This window comes from Rhinolophus hipposideros, assembly GCF_964194185.1.
Source record: "Rhinolophus hipposideros genome assembly, chromosome: 9".
Classification (NCBI taxonomy): domain Eukaryota; kingdom Metazoa; phylum Chordata; class Mammalia; order Chiroptera; family Rhinolophidae; genus Rhinolophus; species Rhinolophus hipposideros.
In genome coordinates this window covers 60507916-60527541 of record NC_138055.1, presented here as the reverse complement: position 1 = coordinate 60527541, position 19626 = coordinate 60507916, and the positions used below count along the sequence as shown (strand labels likewise).

The 19626-nt window shown below is 30.7% G+C and overlaps 1 protein-coding gene across 6 annotated transcripts in view; it reads right to left on the bottom strand.

Annotated features, from left to right (window-relative positions):
• Positions 1-19626, bottom strand: part of USP15 (ubiquitin specific peptidase 15) — a 115186-nt gene that overhangs the window by 33679 nt on the left and 61881 nt on the right. For 3 of the 6 annotated variants that reach the window (XR_013993942.1, XM_081058416.1, XM_081058418.1), the window contains 2 exons: positions 12285-12371; positions 5974-6118 (listed from right to left, as the gene is read on the bottom strand). Coding sequence is in view for 4 of the 6 variants with exons in the window: in XM_081058416.1 (XP_080914542.1) it covers positions 5974-6118; positions 12285-12371 (232 nt within the window). In the remaining 2 variants the exon portion in view is untranslated. The remainder of the gene's footprint in view (positions 1-5973; positions 6119-12284; positions 12372-19626) is intronic. The other 3 variants (XR_013993943.1, XM_081058417.1, XM_081058419.1) reach the window with 1 other exon arrangement.

Genomic DNA, 19626 nt, shown 5'->3' with positions numbered 1-19626 from the left:
CACTATAAGTAATCCTACCTAATGACAACCATTAAATTGGTGTTGATCTTTTATAATAATTTTATAGCTAGAGTAACAAAAAAAATGTGTTTTAGTGCCAGATGTAATTATTTACAACTCCTTGAAACAGCCCCTATATTTCCTGGTAATCTATACTAATGTCATTTCCTATTATAGACTTAGGGAGAGACCAAACATTTAAGTCATCATCATCAGAAATAGAAGCATTAATCCCAGAGAAATGTGTATATTAATCCTGAAGAATGTGAAGAGCAGACAAATAAGAAGGTCCATCTCTCTACCTGAAGTTAAGAAAGGCATGTTTTCATGATGAGAAATCACTACTAACGGGTTACATAGGTGCAAGGCATTTTTTTAGATATACCATTTCTATTTCAGCTATGAAAACTAAATTCTTACAGTTATGCTATACTCTTTCCAAAACAATCTGTCTGAGAATTCAGGTTCTCCTTTCCCATCCCCCTTTCTTTTTTAAAAAGAAGGGATACTTCTCCCGTACCCTAGTTCAAACAATGGGAAAAGTAAAAACATTGATATTTGTTTTGAGAAAGTGAATGGTTCTAATACAAGTAAGGTAGTTTCCATTTCTTTACTTTTGTCAAAACAGAAAGAGGACGTGATTGCCATTTGATAGATGACTGAACATATTTTTGATGATAGTATACCATGTAATTTTTGGCACATAATATGGCAGGAACTCAAATACTGAGTTTAATTCCCCAGATTAGATAAAAATCTGCCCTAGGAAGAAGGATTTGAATTTTCAGTCAGCCACATTCTCAGTTTATCAGAAGAAATTTTCAAGGTTCTAAAAGTATTATTAAAAATTCTTTTGTCTCAGTGTTTCTTTTTTGATGGAAATTATATTCATTTATTTAACTATAAGTTTAGTTAATTTTAATAAAATTAGAAAGCTTCATGTTAAACTGGGCTTTCAAGAATCTGTGTTCCAAAAATGCAAAAAGAATGTCTCAAGTTGAGAGTAGAATAGCATTATATTTAATCATATTCAAAGATATGAAGTACTGGAACAGAAATAATAGCTTCATTAATTATTTTTTCAGTTTTTTATAATATACTGCGAATCTAGTTTCTTAAAAGAATGTTATTTCTCTGTAGTGTTACTCATTCTCTTTAAGTCTTAAAAAAAAAACTTTAAACTTTATATTTAATATTCTTCTGAATTTATTGAATAAATTTGTCCTATCCTAACAGATCACAAGAATAAAGTTGACTTTAAAAATGCTTGGGGGGAAAAAATGCTTGGAATCCCAATTTAGTTTACATTGTATGACAGGAATAACAAACAGGTCCTTGATTACTATGATTTTTTAAATAACTTCCTGGACTCTATTTAAGGAGCCTTATTACTTCCAAGGAGCCTTATTACTTCCAAGTTAAAAGTTTGGAAACAACAATCTTACGCCATGCTGTTTTCCAGTGGAAAAGACCACATCACTCCCCAGCTTCAAATCCATCTGAAGAGTTGCTTCTTCCAGGAAGCCAATGAGCCTCCTAGGCCTCGGCAATGAAGAAGACAAGGGTTGGAGTGCTCCTGAATCTACTCAACTAATGCTAATTAAAATTACCTCCAGTTTTTTAAAAAAAGCTACACATTCTCTCAATGGAGTAACACATTTAGTGCACTAGAAAGCTATTTTGTTAACTTCTTGGTACCACTGGGACATGGTGGTACATGCCTGTAATCATAAACTCCACAGGAGGCTGAGGCCAGGGATAACCAGAACTCAAGAATTTTCAGTTCCCTGCAGACTGAATATCCATAAACATGTCCATGTTATATATCACTTGCTTATCAGCTTGCCTAGGGAGAACTAAACTAACACAGTTGAGAAATGGAGCAAATGATAAATACCATTGTTGCAATAATACTAAGTGAAAAAGAATTAAAAGTACATTAAATTCTTTCTTCATTCACTAGATCTAGCCAAAGTGGAACAAGATTTGTAGAAAAGAACAAATACAGGGATTACGGAATTCAAAATTTTTCCCGTCTCTCTTTGCTTAACTCCTTGAATTTAAAAACAAACAAAATAATAAACCTCATATGTACTTATTTATTTATGATGTACCAGTCACTATACCAACACCTTTATATTTATCAACTCACTTAATCCCCACAAAATTCCTAAGATATAGGTAGTATTATTTTCCTCATCCAACAAGAAAAATGAGTTGTGGAAATAAGTTGTATACGGTAACACAGTTAACAAGTAGGAGAAACAGGTTTTCAATCCAGGTACTGTAAATCCATAATTTGTGTTATTGTGTTTCCCCGAAAATAAGACCTAGTTGGACCATCAGCTCTAAGGCGCCTTTTGGAGCAAAAATTAATATGAAAAATTATATTATATGTTATACTATATTATATTATAGTATGCCCAGTCTTATATTTATTATTAGTAGTATATTATATTATATAAGACCCGGTCTTGTATTATAGTAAAATAAGACGGAGCCTTATATTAATTTTTGCTCCAAAAGACGCATTAGAGCTGATGGTCCAACTAGGTCTTATTTTCGGAGAAACAGGGTACTAATCCTATTATTAATTTTTAATGTGTTTTCCTAGCCAGAATATGGTCTTTAAACTATTCCTCAGAGTCTTGGGATCCCAGGAGGATGCTTCTAGGGCCACGAGTAAAGTAAAAGAAAATAGATGGGGCTCTGGGCATTTCACCCAACCAAAGCAACTTCACTACATCTGTTTAAATATTGATTATACAATTAAACTTTTCATAGTTATAATTAAAATTTTTTTCATGTTAAAAAGCAAAAAGTTTGAAAATCACCATACCTAGAATATACTCTTCGTAAGGTCAGGATATATGTCCCAAAGTCTCACATTTTGACATTAAATAAATATTAATTCAATAAATTGAAATTATATAGCAGTCCTATACTCATCAGAAAAATTTAATACACATACCATTACCTCAGAGAAACTCTTTAACACCAATATATTAAATTAAATAATATTAAATCACACTCAGATTGGTGGTGTTTAGTTTTTAATCATGAGCAATCATAAGTTTTCATTATTTCCAGGCTACTGATAGGTGAAGCATAATCCTTTTTCACATATAAAAAAAGTATGCTTTTGACACTCATTTTTTTTAGATATATCAATAATTATACTGTCTAATGTACTAAAATGCCCACTCATATTTTTAGGATTCTTTAATTAATGTAAGAAATTACATTAAAATTTATATTATCAGTAGAAATGTTTTATCATATTTTCTGAAGTTCGTAATTGTCTTCAATCTTGGAAAAAAGCATAATTGAACAAACAGTATGTAAAAAAATATTCAAAAAACAACTCTATTAGTTATCTTTTATCATTTTCATCTGTGGACCTACAAACTTACATGTGTGTTTATTTTAAAGAAAAGGAAAAAGGCTACTGCCACCATTTTGTATTCTTTCTATGGTGACTTTTCAGCTTGAGAGCTTACAACTAAATGAATTCAAAATATAGAAGCTTTAAGAAAATAAAACCGAAGTACTAGCTTTTCTAATTCTGGATTTGGATTAAAAGTCAACAGCAGCAAAGATAAAAATTCATTTTTTTCTCTTCTACAACTTGCTTAATTTTATTTTAAATAAAATACAGTTTCTAACCAAGATACAGACATGAAATAATCCCACTACTTAAAATACTTTGCTGAAATTTCCATCAAAAATTTTTATTTTATGATTATTACCAGAAAATAACAAAGTATCACCCTAAAAAACCTCATCCTCATGGCTATATCTCAGTTGAAATGGAGCATGTGAAGGTGAAATAATAATAATATTGAGAGAGAGGGTCAGCATTACATCTACCAATTAATCTAATAAAATTGCTTTGAACAGAAGCAAAAACTAATAAAATGAAATTTCTAATACCCTAAAACATAGACAAGAATGGGAAATAAATACCAAATCTAGCTCAGCATAGCTGATTAGAAGATTTAATTTTAGTATCCATTTTTGAATAACGGCAGTTAACCACATGGAGATAAACAGTAAACAGACTATATCAAAGGCACAGGAAACTAGAACGTAATATTGCCTTAGTCGGAATGCAAGCCAGATCCTCCTATGATTAGTATGAACATTTTTGTTTTCTTCTGAAAAACTCAAATTTTTAATGCCCAATGTTTTAAAAATATTTTCTTATGAAAAAGCACCAACACTGGTTTTCTATACTAGAATATAAAAAGAAAAAAAAAACTCTCAAGCTATATCAAGTCTCTAGAACCAAAGTAATTTTGGCAGTGAAAGGATAAGGAGTTACATAAAAATGAAAGACTTGATGATACTAAAAGAAGGTTTTCTGGTACTGATATAACCACCACTTATATTAAACATTTCCCAGAGATGGTACTAAAGATGATTTTCAGTATTCAAGTAGGGTAGTCCAACAGATATTCAAACAAAATTACAATTTGTCTGCCTGTCCCTCCCTGTGAAAGCTCAGCCCCCGTGCACTTACTTAACTTTGTCATCTAAATAACTGTCAGTATAATATGCTTTGGCTTGCTCTTCTCAGATGAGTTCTCTTTCTCCTCTTGCACAAAATTAAAGATCAAAACTTTAAATGTTTGTTTAACTATTGCTAGGATCCTAGAAAAACAATTTTGAATAAAATGATTCATATTAAAGTATAAACAATATTACCCATCAAAGAAGGTTTAAAGGAATACTTTATTAACCTACCCAGTACCTGCTTGAGCAGAGAAGGTATTTCCTGAGTAGCTCACCTCTAAACCAAGAAATCAGAAATTAACCAATTATGACTCCTTGTGCATTTCTAAAAGATTGCCAAATCCTGTTCTACAGATTTATGATAGTTTAATCCTAATTTTCCAAGAATGTTACAAAGACAATGGTTAATTCAGGAGACAACTGGATTAAATACAATATATAAAAAGATTTATTTAGAATTTTGGATGGTGAAGAGTCCTATATTTTTCTCAGTCAACAAGGTTTGCAATAACGTCCTTATCAATCCATACTCTATTTAATATGTATCTTTGGTCACTTCCTGTGCATAGAGGTTCAGTATTAAATATGAATAAAGAACAGAAAATTGCAGATTTAAAAATTACAATCTGCAAAAAAAGTTTGCAAAAAAAAGTTAAAATTCAAATATCAAAAACAGTATACAATTATTTGGCGCTTTTTAAAACAGGATTTTATTTAAAAAGGGGAATTAAATAACCAGCTCTATTTTACACATCATTGACAGTGATATTAAAATATACGCAGATCTCATTAGTTCAAAATCAATCAAGGACAAAAATATTTAACAAGTTAAACTGAAAGAGGGTATAGAGATAACAGGAAGAAAAGGGAAGCTCTGTGGAGAGACAAAGGGACAAAAAGGGCAACGATCTCTTATATGCCCAAAATAAAATCTTTAAGGGCAAATGTTGTGTTAAAATATTTACACAAAAGAAGGTTTATAAAATTTTCTCTTTTTTAAAAATCTTAATGTCACATTAAAGTAAAAAAAAAAGATTTAAAAATAATTTTATCTAGAGTTAGAGGATTGGCAACCACAAAATATTCATTCTCCAACATTCCCACTGATATCCAAAAAAGCAAGAGACTTCTCTTGAATATGTAGCGATCTCAGTAGCTTTCTTCTCTTCTCAGAGAGTGTAGGTTTTCTGTTTGGAATTATATTTTTGCGTGAAATGATATTTGATCCTCTATGTGGTAATCAATCACATGACCCCTAATTGAGGAACACGATAATGATATTCTACCACCAGTATTAAAATGAGTCAAATGTGTATGCTTTAAATCTTCCTTGAAAATAAAAACTCGAAACACACATAATAATCATGTTCTGACATTTAAAACCCAACTCTACTCTTCTTGTATTACTGATTTCCATGAAACACATGAGTTTCACTTTCTATGTATGGAAATACCTACCTGAATAGCTGAATTCATGAAACACGTATTTCCCAAGTTACTTAAGCCACAGAGGCCTGGCTGTTCATTGTTTCTTCCAGGTTCTGAATAATCATAGTTCTTATAAGCAGTATATGATGGGAGACAGTAATTTGAGTTTTTCACACTGGAAGAAAACAAAAATATTTTTCATCATGCAGCCAATTATTACAATATAGTTATGATGAACATAGTACTTTAAACCTATATGAGGTAGGTGGTCAGTCATTAAAATTTTTTATAAAGCACTTCACTCAGGTTCTTTTTAAGACATAAACCTAAATCAAAATACTCCCTTAATTACAACACTCCACATCCAATCAACAAAATCACTGCATCACATAACCATACGAATCAAAACAAACCACTATTATATCTTGCTACCCTTGATTAACTGGAGCAGCTTCACAGCTTGCTCCATTCTTCATTGCTTCATCAAATTTAAAACATTTAGATTGTAAACACCACCCGCAGCAATAAATCATCTCATTTATGTTCCATTTATATCCTGCTACTGTAACAGAGTAAGAACAGTAGAAACAGGAAGAGTTGGCTTTAGTTACAGGTGAGAGCAGAAATTTCAAAGGCCTCTGTGACATCACTATTCTAATGCTTTGAAGATTCTATTTATAATTTCTTTGCTTGACCAGCAAAATCTACTATTCAAATGTGGAAAAAAGCCTAGGAGATTAGAAATGAAATGATTCTAAGTAAGTACATTTAATATTATTTGGCTTTTTTTGTTCTAGTTTGTTAGAAGAATGAAATTTATTTAACTAGATGAATATAACCTCAGGATAATTTGTACTATCGGTAATAATAAATACTAATCTTAGAAATAAACAAAACTATATAATCTTCAACCTTAGAGAATCATGGTAATTTTATCAAGAAAAGTCTATCAATACGTTAAATGAGCCCCTTGTCTTTTCACAGGTAATAAAAAAGTAATTTATGGAAAAGTACAGATTTTCCTTTAATTTTTAATAGGTTATCTTATAAAATATTTATGATGGATACTTTGGATATAATTCAAAAGCATACTTTCAATCACTTTTTTTTTATTCATTAAAACAAACCTGAACATGAATCAAGGTCACTTGCTAAAAGCAAAAGATGATGTAAATAAAAAACAGTGTTACAGATAAACACGGTGAATCACTAACTGACAATCTCAATTGGCTACAATTTGTTCCTGGTATTCTGAAAAAGTTTTTACTTATAATTTTAAATACTTTTTATTGTAGCTCTATGCTCTCACTTTATTATTATAACAGTTTAAGTGAACTATCCTACCTGTCCTAACAAAGCCTTTAGTACACACACACACACACACACACACACACACACACACACACACACACGCACGCACCAAGCTTAAACAAGTTATACACAAAACCACATCAACCAAAAATTACTCACACAGTTGTATTTTTAAGAAACACCCTTCTTTACTACAAACAAAAAAGACCAACTCAAAAAAACAATCTATCCTGGACTGAATAAAAATATGGCGCAAAGAAACAAAACCTCGATCAATTCAAATTCAGAATTTCTAGTCTTGTAGCTATTTGCTTGTTTTAAACCTAAAAAAGGAAGTATGAAACAAACAGAATTCAAGCAGCCTTTGGTTTTTGTACGTCATTAACCTTGTAATTCATGTTTTATTTTGTATTCCCAATAACTAATAAAATACAAGGCACCTATTAGCAATTAAATATATATTCACTCAATAACTGATTGGATTTTTCAATCAACTTTCAAGACATTTAACAAAAAAAGTGAATCCTATTTTTCTTCTATTTTTTAAGATGTGCTAAAAATAAATGTCTGCTATATGCCACAAAACAGGTCTATATTTTTTACACATTCTACACATTTAAGAAAAAACACATATTCTGCCTATTTTTGTATTTTTTATTTGTTATATATATATATTTTATAATAAAATTTAAGCAGTCTCCAAGCACCCAGGGAAGGTATGCGAAAATGCACACTCGTGACTACATGCATACACATGCATGTGCACACAAGTGAAAAGACTAACAAACAGCACATTTACATGCTTATTCCTTAAGTGTCTATATATATATATATATACATATACATTCAGATATCTGTCTTCACCACACATAACACAAATGGATGCTGTAAGCCCTCTACTTCTTTGTGACAATAGGATGAAATTTGCTGGGATAGTGATTCCTATTTACTAAGAAATGAACAAAAAACTAACTACAGCTTTTGGTTTTGTCTTTTGAAATCTGAATCCTTAAAGGATTTCTACATTTCAGTTTAAGTGACAGGATAAGTATAATCCTTTTTCAGAGACTGAGTCCAGATGTTCAACTACAATGAAAACTGATGAATTTAAAATATTTTAACACTATTTTGATTGATCACTTATAATCCACATTTTATATGTTTTCCACATCAAGTATGAAAGCCTGAAATGAAAAATACCAAAACCAGTTCTTTAAATTCTTCAAAAAAGTACATGGAAACCTAGGCCCTAAGGACAGCTTCCATTCTTTCTTTTTTTTTAATTTAAGTTTATTGGGGTGACAATTGTTAGCTAAGTTACATAGATTGTAAGCTAGTCCTTATCCTATAAAGCTACGCTAACTTTGCAAAAATAAATAAATTTGCCAGTAATCTTAATGGGAATTTTAACACTATTTAATTCTGTGTTATACAACTATCACCTTAAATGAAGACACATTTAAAATGTAACATTCTTTTGTAAAATTGAGTCATCTTTGTATGAAAATTTCAGACTGACTTTTCAATTCGCACTTATATTTGACATTATAAACATTATAAATCTATAATTTAATCCTAATAACTATACTTTTGCTCACTTTGCAGTTAATGAAATGATGCTTTCAGCAAGTAACTTGTCAAGAGCCACATGGCTTGCTAGCTCTGGGAGTCTCCAAAATCTAGTTCATTTTCATGGCTTAATCTTTCACAGGGAGACATTTCCATTTCAAATAAAAGAGCTTTAAATGAAATAACAGAAAAACAGAAATATACTCTGATGTGGAATGCCAAGAGTTGAGATAATAAATGCATTAACAAGTTTTTTAAAAGGCAGTATTATATCAAGGTAAATGGAGCAAAAGAGAAAATGCAGGACATAGAAAAAGAAGGAATTTGATACATATTAAAAATGTAGTTAAATTATATTTGAGGCAAAAACAAATACTTAATGGAGTAACAGGAAAAATAACTACTTAGGGTAAACAATATTCCAGTAACTGGGTCTTCACAATATTAGTCCTTAATAAAAACTTTATTAAACTTAAATAATTCAAAGCATACTTTGTTATTACCTTTATAACTAATATTTCTACTTAATGGAAATACAAATGTTCTTAGTAATGCATCAGTTTAATTCGTCTTGAATTTGTAAATAAATTCCATGTAACTTGTGTGTCATTAACTATTTTAATATATACTTTATACTTGTAGAATATCTTGACATTCATGCAGTTTGAAAACTGCACATAATCTAAAAAGGTCATTACCCATTTTACATATTTTTAATTAAAAAAACTATGTTACTTCCATCTGAAGTCTTAAGCTGATACTTATTTCCATAAATTGAATGGAAAGTTAAGAAATTTTATGTGAAATAATTGTTCAGATAATTATAATATTAAACTTATTTTTAATGAAAAAACTTTCCATGTTATAGATGTTTAAATTTTATTCCTTATTAAGAAAGGTAAGCTTTAATTTCAAGCATGGTGATACCTCAGCACCTATTTGCTTAGTTTCGTAATATGAAAGGACTGGTTTAGTACCTAAAAGAGACAAATGTAAATAGTTAAAAACATAATCTAGTCATAGGAGTAATCATTAGTTAATCACATTTTAACTTAAGACAGCACTCCAACTCCTCTCAATATTTTCTGCAGAGATTTTGAAATCAGATTTTACTGTCATCTTTTTACTATGAGAGGGAAGTAAGACAAAAACAGAAGCACACCAGACCACATATTCTAATGTAGTGATTCCGGTCAAAATACAGTCCACGTTCAATACAAGTCTGTACACAATGTTAAAAATCTCTACAAGGAATAACTACAAATACATGTTACACCTGGAACTGAATCCTTTTATAGTAAATGTGGGAGCCATCTGCAATGGGTAGAAACAAATAATATTTTATCTCCTATAAAAAAAATCACTTTTGATGAATTAAAAGATACCATATAAAATATAAACCAGATTAAAGGTAAATATTTCGTTTCACTCTACCTGTGGATATACGTTTTTAAAAAGAGAAAACATACACACTATAATTTTGGATATTCATAGTGTCTTCAATATTTCACTATTACACTACAATGTAATGTTATTACTCTATGGTGTACATATCTTTTTATGAATTACTGAAATAAGGGAATAAATGTTTTAAATCTTGATACACACAATAAACTCTTTTCTAGAAAAGCTGTATTAATATTCTAACCACTCAAACAGAATCCTTATAAGAAAGATATTCATCACTTAATTTTTCCCAATGAGATTGAGGTGGGGGAAAATGGGAGTTTGTCATGGTTTTTACCATATAATTTTTTATATGGCAAATTATCTGGTTTTACTACCAACTAGAGATATGTAAATTATCTGATTTTACCAGATAATTTACATATCTCTAGTTGGTAGTAAATTTGAACACTTAAAATGTTTATATATTTTAATTCTTTTATTTTTATTACCCAGCTACATCATTTGCCCATTTTTCTAATTGTCTTAGAAAATTTCTCACTGATTTTTATGAACTTGATACATTAAAAAAATTTACCCTCAATTTGTTATTTGTAGCCAGTACTTTTTTCATTTATTTGCCTTTTAATTTTTACGTATCTGACAATTAAAAAGTAATTTAAAGTTTTAAAGAGAAATTCTCAGCATTTCTCAAGATTTCCTGGATAACCCGCCCAATTCTCCATCAGTCTAGAATGGTTTCTGATCACACTAAACTCTTTTTTTATATATAACATTCCATTTCTGGGCTGTCTTTTCTAGTCCATTAACTTTTAAATGTATTCCTGGATCAGTATTACGTGGTTTGAATTCTTATTTCTTTATAATGTTGTCAGTTTAGAGGATTAATCCTTTCTCATTATTTTTCCTTTCCAAAGTATTTAGCTATTGTTATATATTTATAATCCAGATGTATGTTAAAATAATTTTGTCAATTCTCCCCAAATATGAATTTTAAGGAAAAACTAATTAAATCTAAGTAGTCTATTAATGGTGTTATTTTAAAGATTATTTCACAAATAGCTTTAGTTTTTTTTTAATTTACTGTTTGGGATTATCAGATGCCATTTATGAACTGGACAAGTAGAGCAAATATTTAACTACATACATACTATTAATCTAATACATAAACCACAATGTATATGTCCAAGAAATAAAGAGGAGAATCATCTATGGATTGAAGTTCTTCCCCTATTTTGACTGGTAATTACAAATATAAAAGCTTTCTTTTTATCCTTTTCTGTAAAAAAACAACAAAAAAAGAACATGCCAATTTTCAAGGTAATACATCCATGTCAGAAATTCTGCTGAAGCCCAAGTGATTTTCAACTTTTTTTCTTTCAGCAATAAAGCACATACACACTTTTGCTAACTTTTATAAATTCCAAGATTCTGAATATTAGTCACGATGGGGCAATTGTTTCTCTGAACTTTTTAAAGAAAAAATGTCTGCCTTTTTAACAAATGCAAAAATTTGCGTATGCTTTCCAGATGAGACTCACTGATAATGACACTTCAAAAATACTATGTATTGTAAGTGATTACACATCTAGTTCTAAAATGACATCTGAAATTTGTACTCTTTCTAAAAAACTGAATTCTAACAGATTTTTATATATATTTCAATAATTAGTGTTTAGAATGTAAAATTCTGAAAGTGTTTTATTTCACTTTTAGTAAGTTATTATAGTATATGTACCAGGGGTGCCAAAAAATGTATACACACGACTGTATTCATCTTTTGTTATTGTTATATATTAAGTATTACAATTTTAATACGATTTTCCTTTCTTAAAATGTGTATACATTTTTGGCACCCTCTGTATTAAATTGAGAAATTTACAACTGTGCTTTCTTCCCTGTGACGTTACTCCTAGAAGAACTGACCAGTAGTTTAAAAGAAAATCAATTTTAATGCATTAAAGCTTTTATCCTAAATTTTAGATACAAGAGATTTTTTGTAACCACAATAGGGCGATCAATTAAACAAAGAGTTTTTAAGATTCAGTGCTTACTTTCTGTTGTTGATGTTGTTATAATTATTTGACAGAGATGAAGGAGAGATCTTTGGTAAAGTTGAAAAATTGGATGCACCTGGGGACCTTTAAAAATATGAAAATGTTAAATTAGATAAAAAATGCTGAATTTTGAAATTAATTATGAAATAAAGAAAAGAACCAACAGATGACAATGTATGTAGTAAATGAATGCTGGAGAAGATTTATGAGCAAAATCACGATATATCCTTTGGTTTTCAATTTCCAGTGCATTCTTTTCTATAAAAAATAACGGTACAAAGGGAACTATTTTCAAAAGAAATTTATTAAATTAAATATACAACTTGATATTATGCGTATAAATCTAACCCCAAAACACCCATTTCTGAGTTCAGGTAAGCATTATGAATATTTGACAATAAGTAATTTCCTTAAATCAATGGAATTAAAATATTCATTTTTAAGGGAGCATGTTAAAAAAAAATCCACTTTGTGTCTCTGTAGGTACCACAGCATTCTGATTATATACAACTTCGACACAAAGATCAAAGGATTTACCAAGCCTTTAAAATGTAAGGCAATAGGGATAGAACAGCATAAGATAATTCCAAACACAATCCCAAGAAGTAATTTTTGGCCAGTTATCTCTGTAAAAACAGAACAGACATAAATTTGACTATATGTTACATACCTCACTAATTCAGAATGTTTTTGGAGAAATCTCAATTATTAGCTTTTAATCAACTAATATGCTTTAAAGGCATGACTTATAATCAACAAATCCATTATAAAATACTTAAGGATCTCTGAATGATCTCATTTCCGTTTTTATTTTGTAAACAATTTTAATTTATAGGCAACATCTAGGCCATGGTCTATAATAAGATGACTTCTAGTCTAGTATCTCAGTCATCATAAATTCTAAATTAGTGAGGCCCAAAGTGATTAGTTTTTAAAAACTGCTTTATTTCCTCTACTCAGGTGCTAATGAACAATGAAATGGTCAATGGGCAGGAAAACATAATCTACAAAATCAGCTTTTAGTAATTTGGATTTCACTAAATCTACATACTTGCAATGCATTATGTAGTCTAAATGGGTAAAAAAAATTCTTATATATAAAAATTTTTATTAACTTGTCAAGAGTTATATATTACAAAATCTTGGTAAATATTTTCTTTTCATTTTAAAGGAGGTTATTTTTGTTGATTCAGCCTGTATATAGGTAAATTACATTAAGTGAGGCTAGTTAGGTGCCTTTCTGACAGACGACCCTTACAAGATTTTATTTTATTATACCAAGTTCAAAACACAAAGTACAATCAAACAAATTTTAATATAAAACAAGGTAGAGAACCTCTATAAAAGGTAATTTTATAATCTTAATATTTTAAGGTACTTGTTTTAAAATGTTAATAGAAATATCGAAGTATCTTGGCATTTTTTCCTTCGCATTAAGAATGTTAACATAGAAAAACACTAAATTTATTAGACATTGAGGTATACTGAATTGAGGTTAATTTTTCAAAATGTGACCCAGCTGAATATAGTTTAATTCAATTCATTACAACTTTTCAAAAACACAGCTATAAACCAAAATGTTCCATTGAACTGTAGTTATAGTAAAATTAATGGAAATAAAGATATATTACTTCATCCAATGAAGTGGCTGAGGCACATATGTTTTTTCTTTTTCTGCCCATCTGTAGCCTTTTTACTATTCATTAGCAACTCTATCCAAGGATAGTATTAGAAGTTTCTGTGAAATTCATTAAAACACTCAATCATTGATTTAATGATTACTATATGCCTCACCCTTAGTAAAGTACTAGGAATACAAAGACGGACACAGTTCCTGACCTCAAACAGCTCACAAACTAATGGGAGAAAATTATACATAAGCAAAATCATTCTAAAACGGTATAAATCCTATACAAATTTTAAAATTATAAAAAAATGTAAAATTTTGTGGATAACGTGGTGATTTTAAAATGATGTGCATAATTGGAGGGGCAGGTGGGAACTCAAAGTTAGAGTATTCCAGGTGGAAAGAAGAGCACATGCAAATGTATGAAACTAGAGACTATGGTATGTTTAGGGAATTACCAATAAATTCAGCTTGGCTGAAAGATAGAAAGTACATGGTAACAGGAACAGAAGTTAGTAAGGTAGGTATGATAACAAAGGGCTTTTCATATTTTATGAAGGAATTTGGATTTTATCCAATTGTGCCAGTGTATGTTGAAAGATTTTAATAGGGTATCAACATAATTGGATTTGTAGTCTAGAAAGGCAAATCTTGAGGAAGAGAAAGAGACTGAAAACTGAAAGATCATTTAGGAGACTAAAAATAACAAAGGTGAGAATTAATAAAGGCTAGGGTTAAGAGAGTGGAGTAGTGAGGGCAACATATTTTGAATGTTTAGGAAGAGGTTCTCAAAGTACAGTCCATGGAACCTTACAGGGCTCCACGATCTTTCAGGGCACCCATCTATGAGTTCAAAACTTTTCATTACACCATGGTGTTATTTAAATGTGATTTGATCTGTTTCACTGGTTGGATATTTGCACTGACAGTGCAACAACAAAGGCGGGTAAAACTGCTGACATGTTAGCATGAATTAAGGCCGTAACACCATATACTAGAGTTGTATTCTTCACTGCATCCCCCTGCGGCCCCCTGCACTCCACCCCCCACACCCTCCACTGCGCTCCGCTGCTCCTGCCAGAGCAGTAGGAAATAGTTTCACTTAAGAATACCTATGTTGAAAAAATAAATATTATTGATTTTATTAAATCATTACCTTTAATTAAACGTTAATATTGTGTAACAAATTAGGAAGCCTGTCTAAAGTACATCTGCTACATACTGAAGTAACATGGTTGTCTGAGGAAAAAGACTTGCATGATTTGAATTTTAAGCCAAATAAGCCATTCTTTTCACTCTTTTACATAAAAAGTTATCTGGCAGACATTTTATCATAAATACATGAAGGCAGCCTGTTACTTCAAGGAAAACAGCTTAAAAGTATTTGTTGCCAATGATAAAATTCAAGTGTTCAAGCAAAAAAAATAGAACTCTGGACAACTTGACTTTGCCACTACAAGCTGGACAGCTTCCCACTACTAAGACTTGTCTCATAAGATTGGTGATGTTTTAACAAATGTAATTAACAAGATATTGTATCATGAAGTATGTCAACATGAGGAATACCTGCATAACTCAGTATTTTTTACACATGGTAGATTTTAATGTAATAGTATAAAAAGTTCATTGACATGATTTGAGGTTCCACATTGCAATTAACCTTTCATCACTAAACCACTACTGGTCCAGTTCTCATGGGGTATCAATTATCTGAAAAAACTTCTCCCTGTTCCAAATACATACTTCTGCAAGGCTGAATATACCTCAACCCAAAGGTAATATATCACAATAAACTGAATGCAGAAGCACATATGAGAATTTAGCTGTGTTCTATTTTAAAAATTTGCAAAAATGCAGAACAATTCTATTCTTCTTAGTAAATTGATTTTGTTTCAGAAGTTTTTTACCAAAATATTACTGTGTCAAAACATAATGGTTTAGTATTGCTATTTATAAATAAGTATTTAAAAACTCATTTTAATTTCTAAAATATATGTATCAATAGATATAACCCACATAACAGTTCTTTGGGTCCTTAGTAATTTTTAAGAATGTAAGGGGGAATGAGATCAAAACATCTGAAAACTTCAGGTTTAAGAGGTAAAATCTGTAAGATTTGCTGACTAATGAAATGAAAGAGATGAGGTTAAGGAAGAATTCAAGATGACCTTCAGACGGTACCTGAAATAAGAAATACAGGATATAGACACAGTTTAGGTTGAGGAGATGGGAGAAAGTGAGGTAAGAAGATTTTGAGTTCAGTCTGACATGGTGAGTCCTACATGACATTTAGGAAAAATCTGCAAAGCTCCAGGCTAGAAATATAGAAAAGCATAGCTGTGTCAGTTTGATCTCAGGAACAGCATTAGCATAGAGTCCAACCGCCGATTTTGAGAGCCTATGATGGTATGAGAGGAGAGGTCCTCAGGTGGAAATCTGTGGACTATCAGTGCATCTAAGTGTGAGCAGAGCTGCTGTATATAGTCAGTGAAGCTGTATTCTGCACAATGCCAAGGAGGGCTTTTTACATGGATTACAATGTGAACAACACCCCTAAAAGCTGTGTAGTACACAACCAGCACGACCAAACACGGCAGCCCTGGAGAGAAAGAGAGCCAGACAGCCAGAAGATTGGTCAAAGAGGTGAAAACAGTCCTTGAAAAACTATGGTATAATGGATTCAAATTAAGAGGAATTCTTTAGGAGATAGTTACCAAAAAGAAGTATTAAAGAGACGTCAAATAAACTAGGTTAAAAAGAGTCAAGTAAGGACTTTGTTAAATTCTGAATGGGTGGTAAGAATAGTATTACCTTTTTAAAGAAATTGGTTGCCAAAAGAAGAAAAATTAACGAATGGTATTTGGAGGAAGTTTATGGCTTTTTGCTTTTGTTTTTAAAGAGGGGGGAGATTTGTTTATATTTATAGATTGTGGGGAAGATGATACTGAAAAAAACAAAAGAATGAAATAGTGTTATTTGAGTGCCTACTATATATTGTGGTGTATGCTAGGCATTTGTATATGAAGGAAAAGAGTAGATAATGAAATTAAAAGCAAGGTCTAGAAACCACTAGGATAAACAACATTGGTGGAGAGATTGTCCTTAAATAGCATGGATTTCAGAGAGAGAAGGATGGATGTGGTCCACAGGTAAATTTAAAGTATGATAATACTACACTTTTTAAATACTGTTACAGATATTATTGATGAATGTTAACAGTTAGATCACTTATCTATTCTGATTCCAACTTCTGACCTAGATTACACATAGCCCAATCTAGCTAACATTTGTGGAGTTAAATTAGGAGTTGACTTCTCAGTCTGTGGAGAATAACCTGAGTGAGTCCTTTAGCCCTCTTCCTTTGATGTAACTTGGAAATTACACTGTTCGTTAGCAACTCTGTTCTAGTGGCTTTCTAATGAGAGAAAAACACTTAGAATCTTATATATAGACTAGATACTAAGCCATAGATTAGATACTAAATTCAAGTAACCTAGTGTTAAACTAATTTTTGCTAGTTTAGGCTAGGTGTAATACAAGGCAGAGAGTCATCTCTTAAACAAGACAGAAAAAAGGTAAAAATACCAATTTAGCTGAAATAATTTCATGAAGAGAGAAAATTAAACTTTATCCCTGAAAATTGAATGCAGTATTTGAATTTTCCTATTGCCAATGTTTCAACTAAAAGCATGCAATTCAAGACTAAATTGAACTTCTTGCTTCAACAGAAAAACACACCTTATTCTTGGTAAATTAACTGGATATTTAACATACAAGGAAATCTAATACCATATTGAGCAACCAAAATATAAAGAAATCTGAAAGTTTACATAGCAAAACAGTGGTAAACACACAATGTAATAATATATTGATGATGTGTTATAGAAATGTACACTTGAAACCTATATAATTTTACTAACCAATGCCACCGCAATAAGTTTAATAAATATAAAAAAATATTTTAGTTATTTTCAAATCTGACATAAAAAAAAACAACTTTGTAAAATTTAACGTTACAAAACAAAAATTATCTTAAGAAAAACTGGACCAACGGTAAACTTTCCCTATTTCTAACAATCATCCTAAAATAAGTTCTTAGAGAAAAAGAAAATTTTACATCTGTTGAAAATTTAAACACTTTTACAGACTAGTTTATTTCAACAAGCATTTGCTATGTATGTATGCCTCCTCTGTGTCAGGCAGGGTGCTAAATAGTTAAAGATAAACAAAAGAGAGTTGAAGGGAATTTATATACAAATTGTTTCTTATAACTATATTTTTGTTCCTTATTTTGACTATTATTTGTGGTATTTATAACATAAAACATTCCACTTTTAAAAAATAAAATTACAGTAACTTTACTCAGCCATTATGAATCTTAGCACCAAATTTGTAAATTTTTATGTTTAACTCTTATTAGAGAAATTGACAAACATACATGAGACCTCATGTACCCAATATCAGTCACTCAGCTTCAAAAATTACTAGCATTCTGCCACTCTTGTTTTGTCTATAATCTCCTCAGCCTCCTTCCCCCATATTTTTGCTGGACTATTTTGAAGCAAACCCTAGATACCCATAATTCCACCTGTAAATATTACAGTAGGCATCCCTAGTAGGTAAGAGATCTTTTTTTGATACCACTGTCGGTCCCAATCTAGTTCATGTTCAATTTTAATCTCAACTTACTCAAAAGTATTTTTTCTCCCCCAGTTGATTAGTTTGAATCAGGACCCCCCAAAAAGTCCATATATTTGCAGATTAATAACTTCAAAAGCCCTTACTGTTCCTATCAACTAACTTCTCCTCTGGCTTCATCTTACTATGATGTTAACATTTAACATCTTCAATGTTAAACTGAGGAAACTCCAAGTGCAGAATCATGGGGAGTTTGTTTTTATGTAAACACAAGCATTTCCAAAAAGGATTTGGAGTTTGGACTAAAAATCACCAGAAAAAAGCAGTTTAATGGTAAATAGCAGTATATAGAATTTCATTCTAACATTATGATGCCTTTGTGTTTAGGTGACAAATACCCAGGAAAGAATGTATATATTTCTATAACAAAAAGATTTATATGTAAAGCACTTTCTCTTCCTCTCCAGGAATCCTGCCTTTCCGACCAAGCACCACCTTAGTTATAGGATTTCTTCTTTTAATATATTTCATGATGAATGTTCTACATCAGTTGTTCCATTCTCTGACTAAGTATCCATCCCCTCTTTCCCTACAATTTATTTCTTATTCCCATCATGCTGTCTCCACTTACACTGAATCTGTTCTGTTCTCTCTCCAATTGCTGCAACATTAGCATTGCTGACTATTCCCTTTCTTCTAGAAGCTCTTATTCTCTTACCATCTATGACAAAATGGGATTCAAGTTTTCCATTTGACCTTTTTGTTTTATACCATTACTTAGGGACATACTATATAGTTCTAGTTAGTATATTACTTAGTCTATAGTTCTTTACATTTTTTGATTAGATAATTCATATACGCTTATATTTCTCACCTCTAGGAATATAACTCCATATCTGCAGTTCTCATTATTCTCCAAACGTTGGTTCCCTCTCTTTAACTGCATGCTAGGCAGTTCTGTTTGGCTGTACCATTACCTCAAACTTTACAGTCTCAGAAAAAGTCATAATATGTCTTTTTCTTAATGAGAACAATAAGAAAAAGATAAAATGAGATAAAGCATGGAAAAAAATT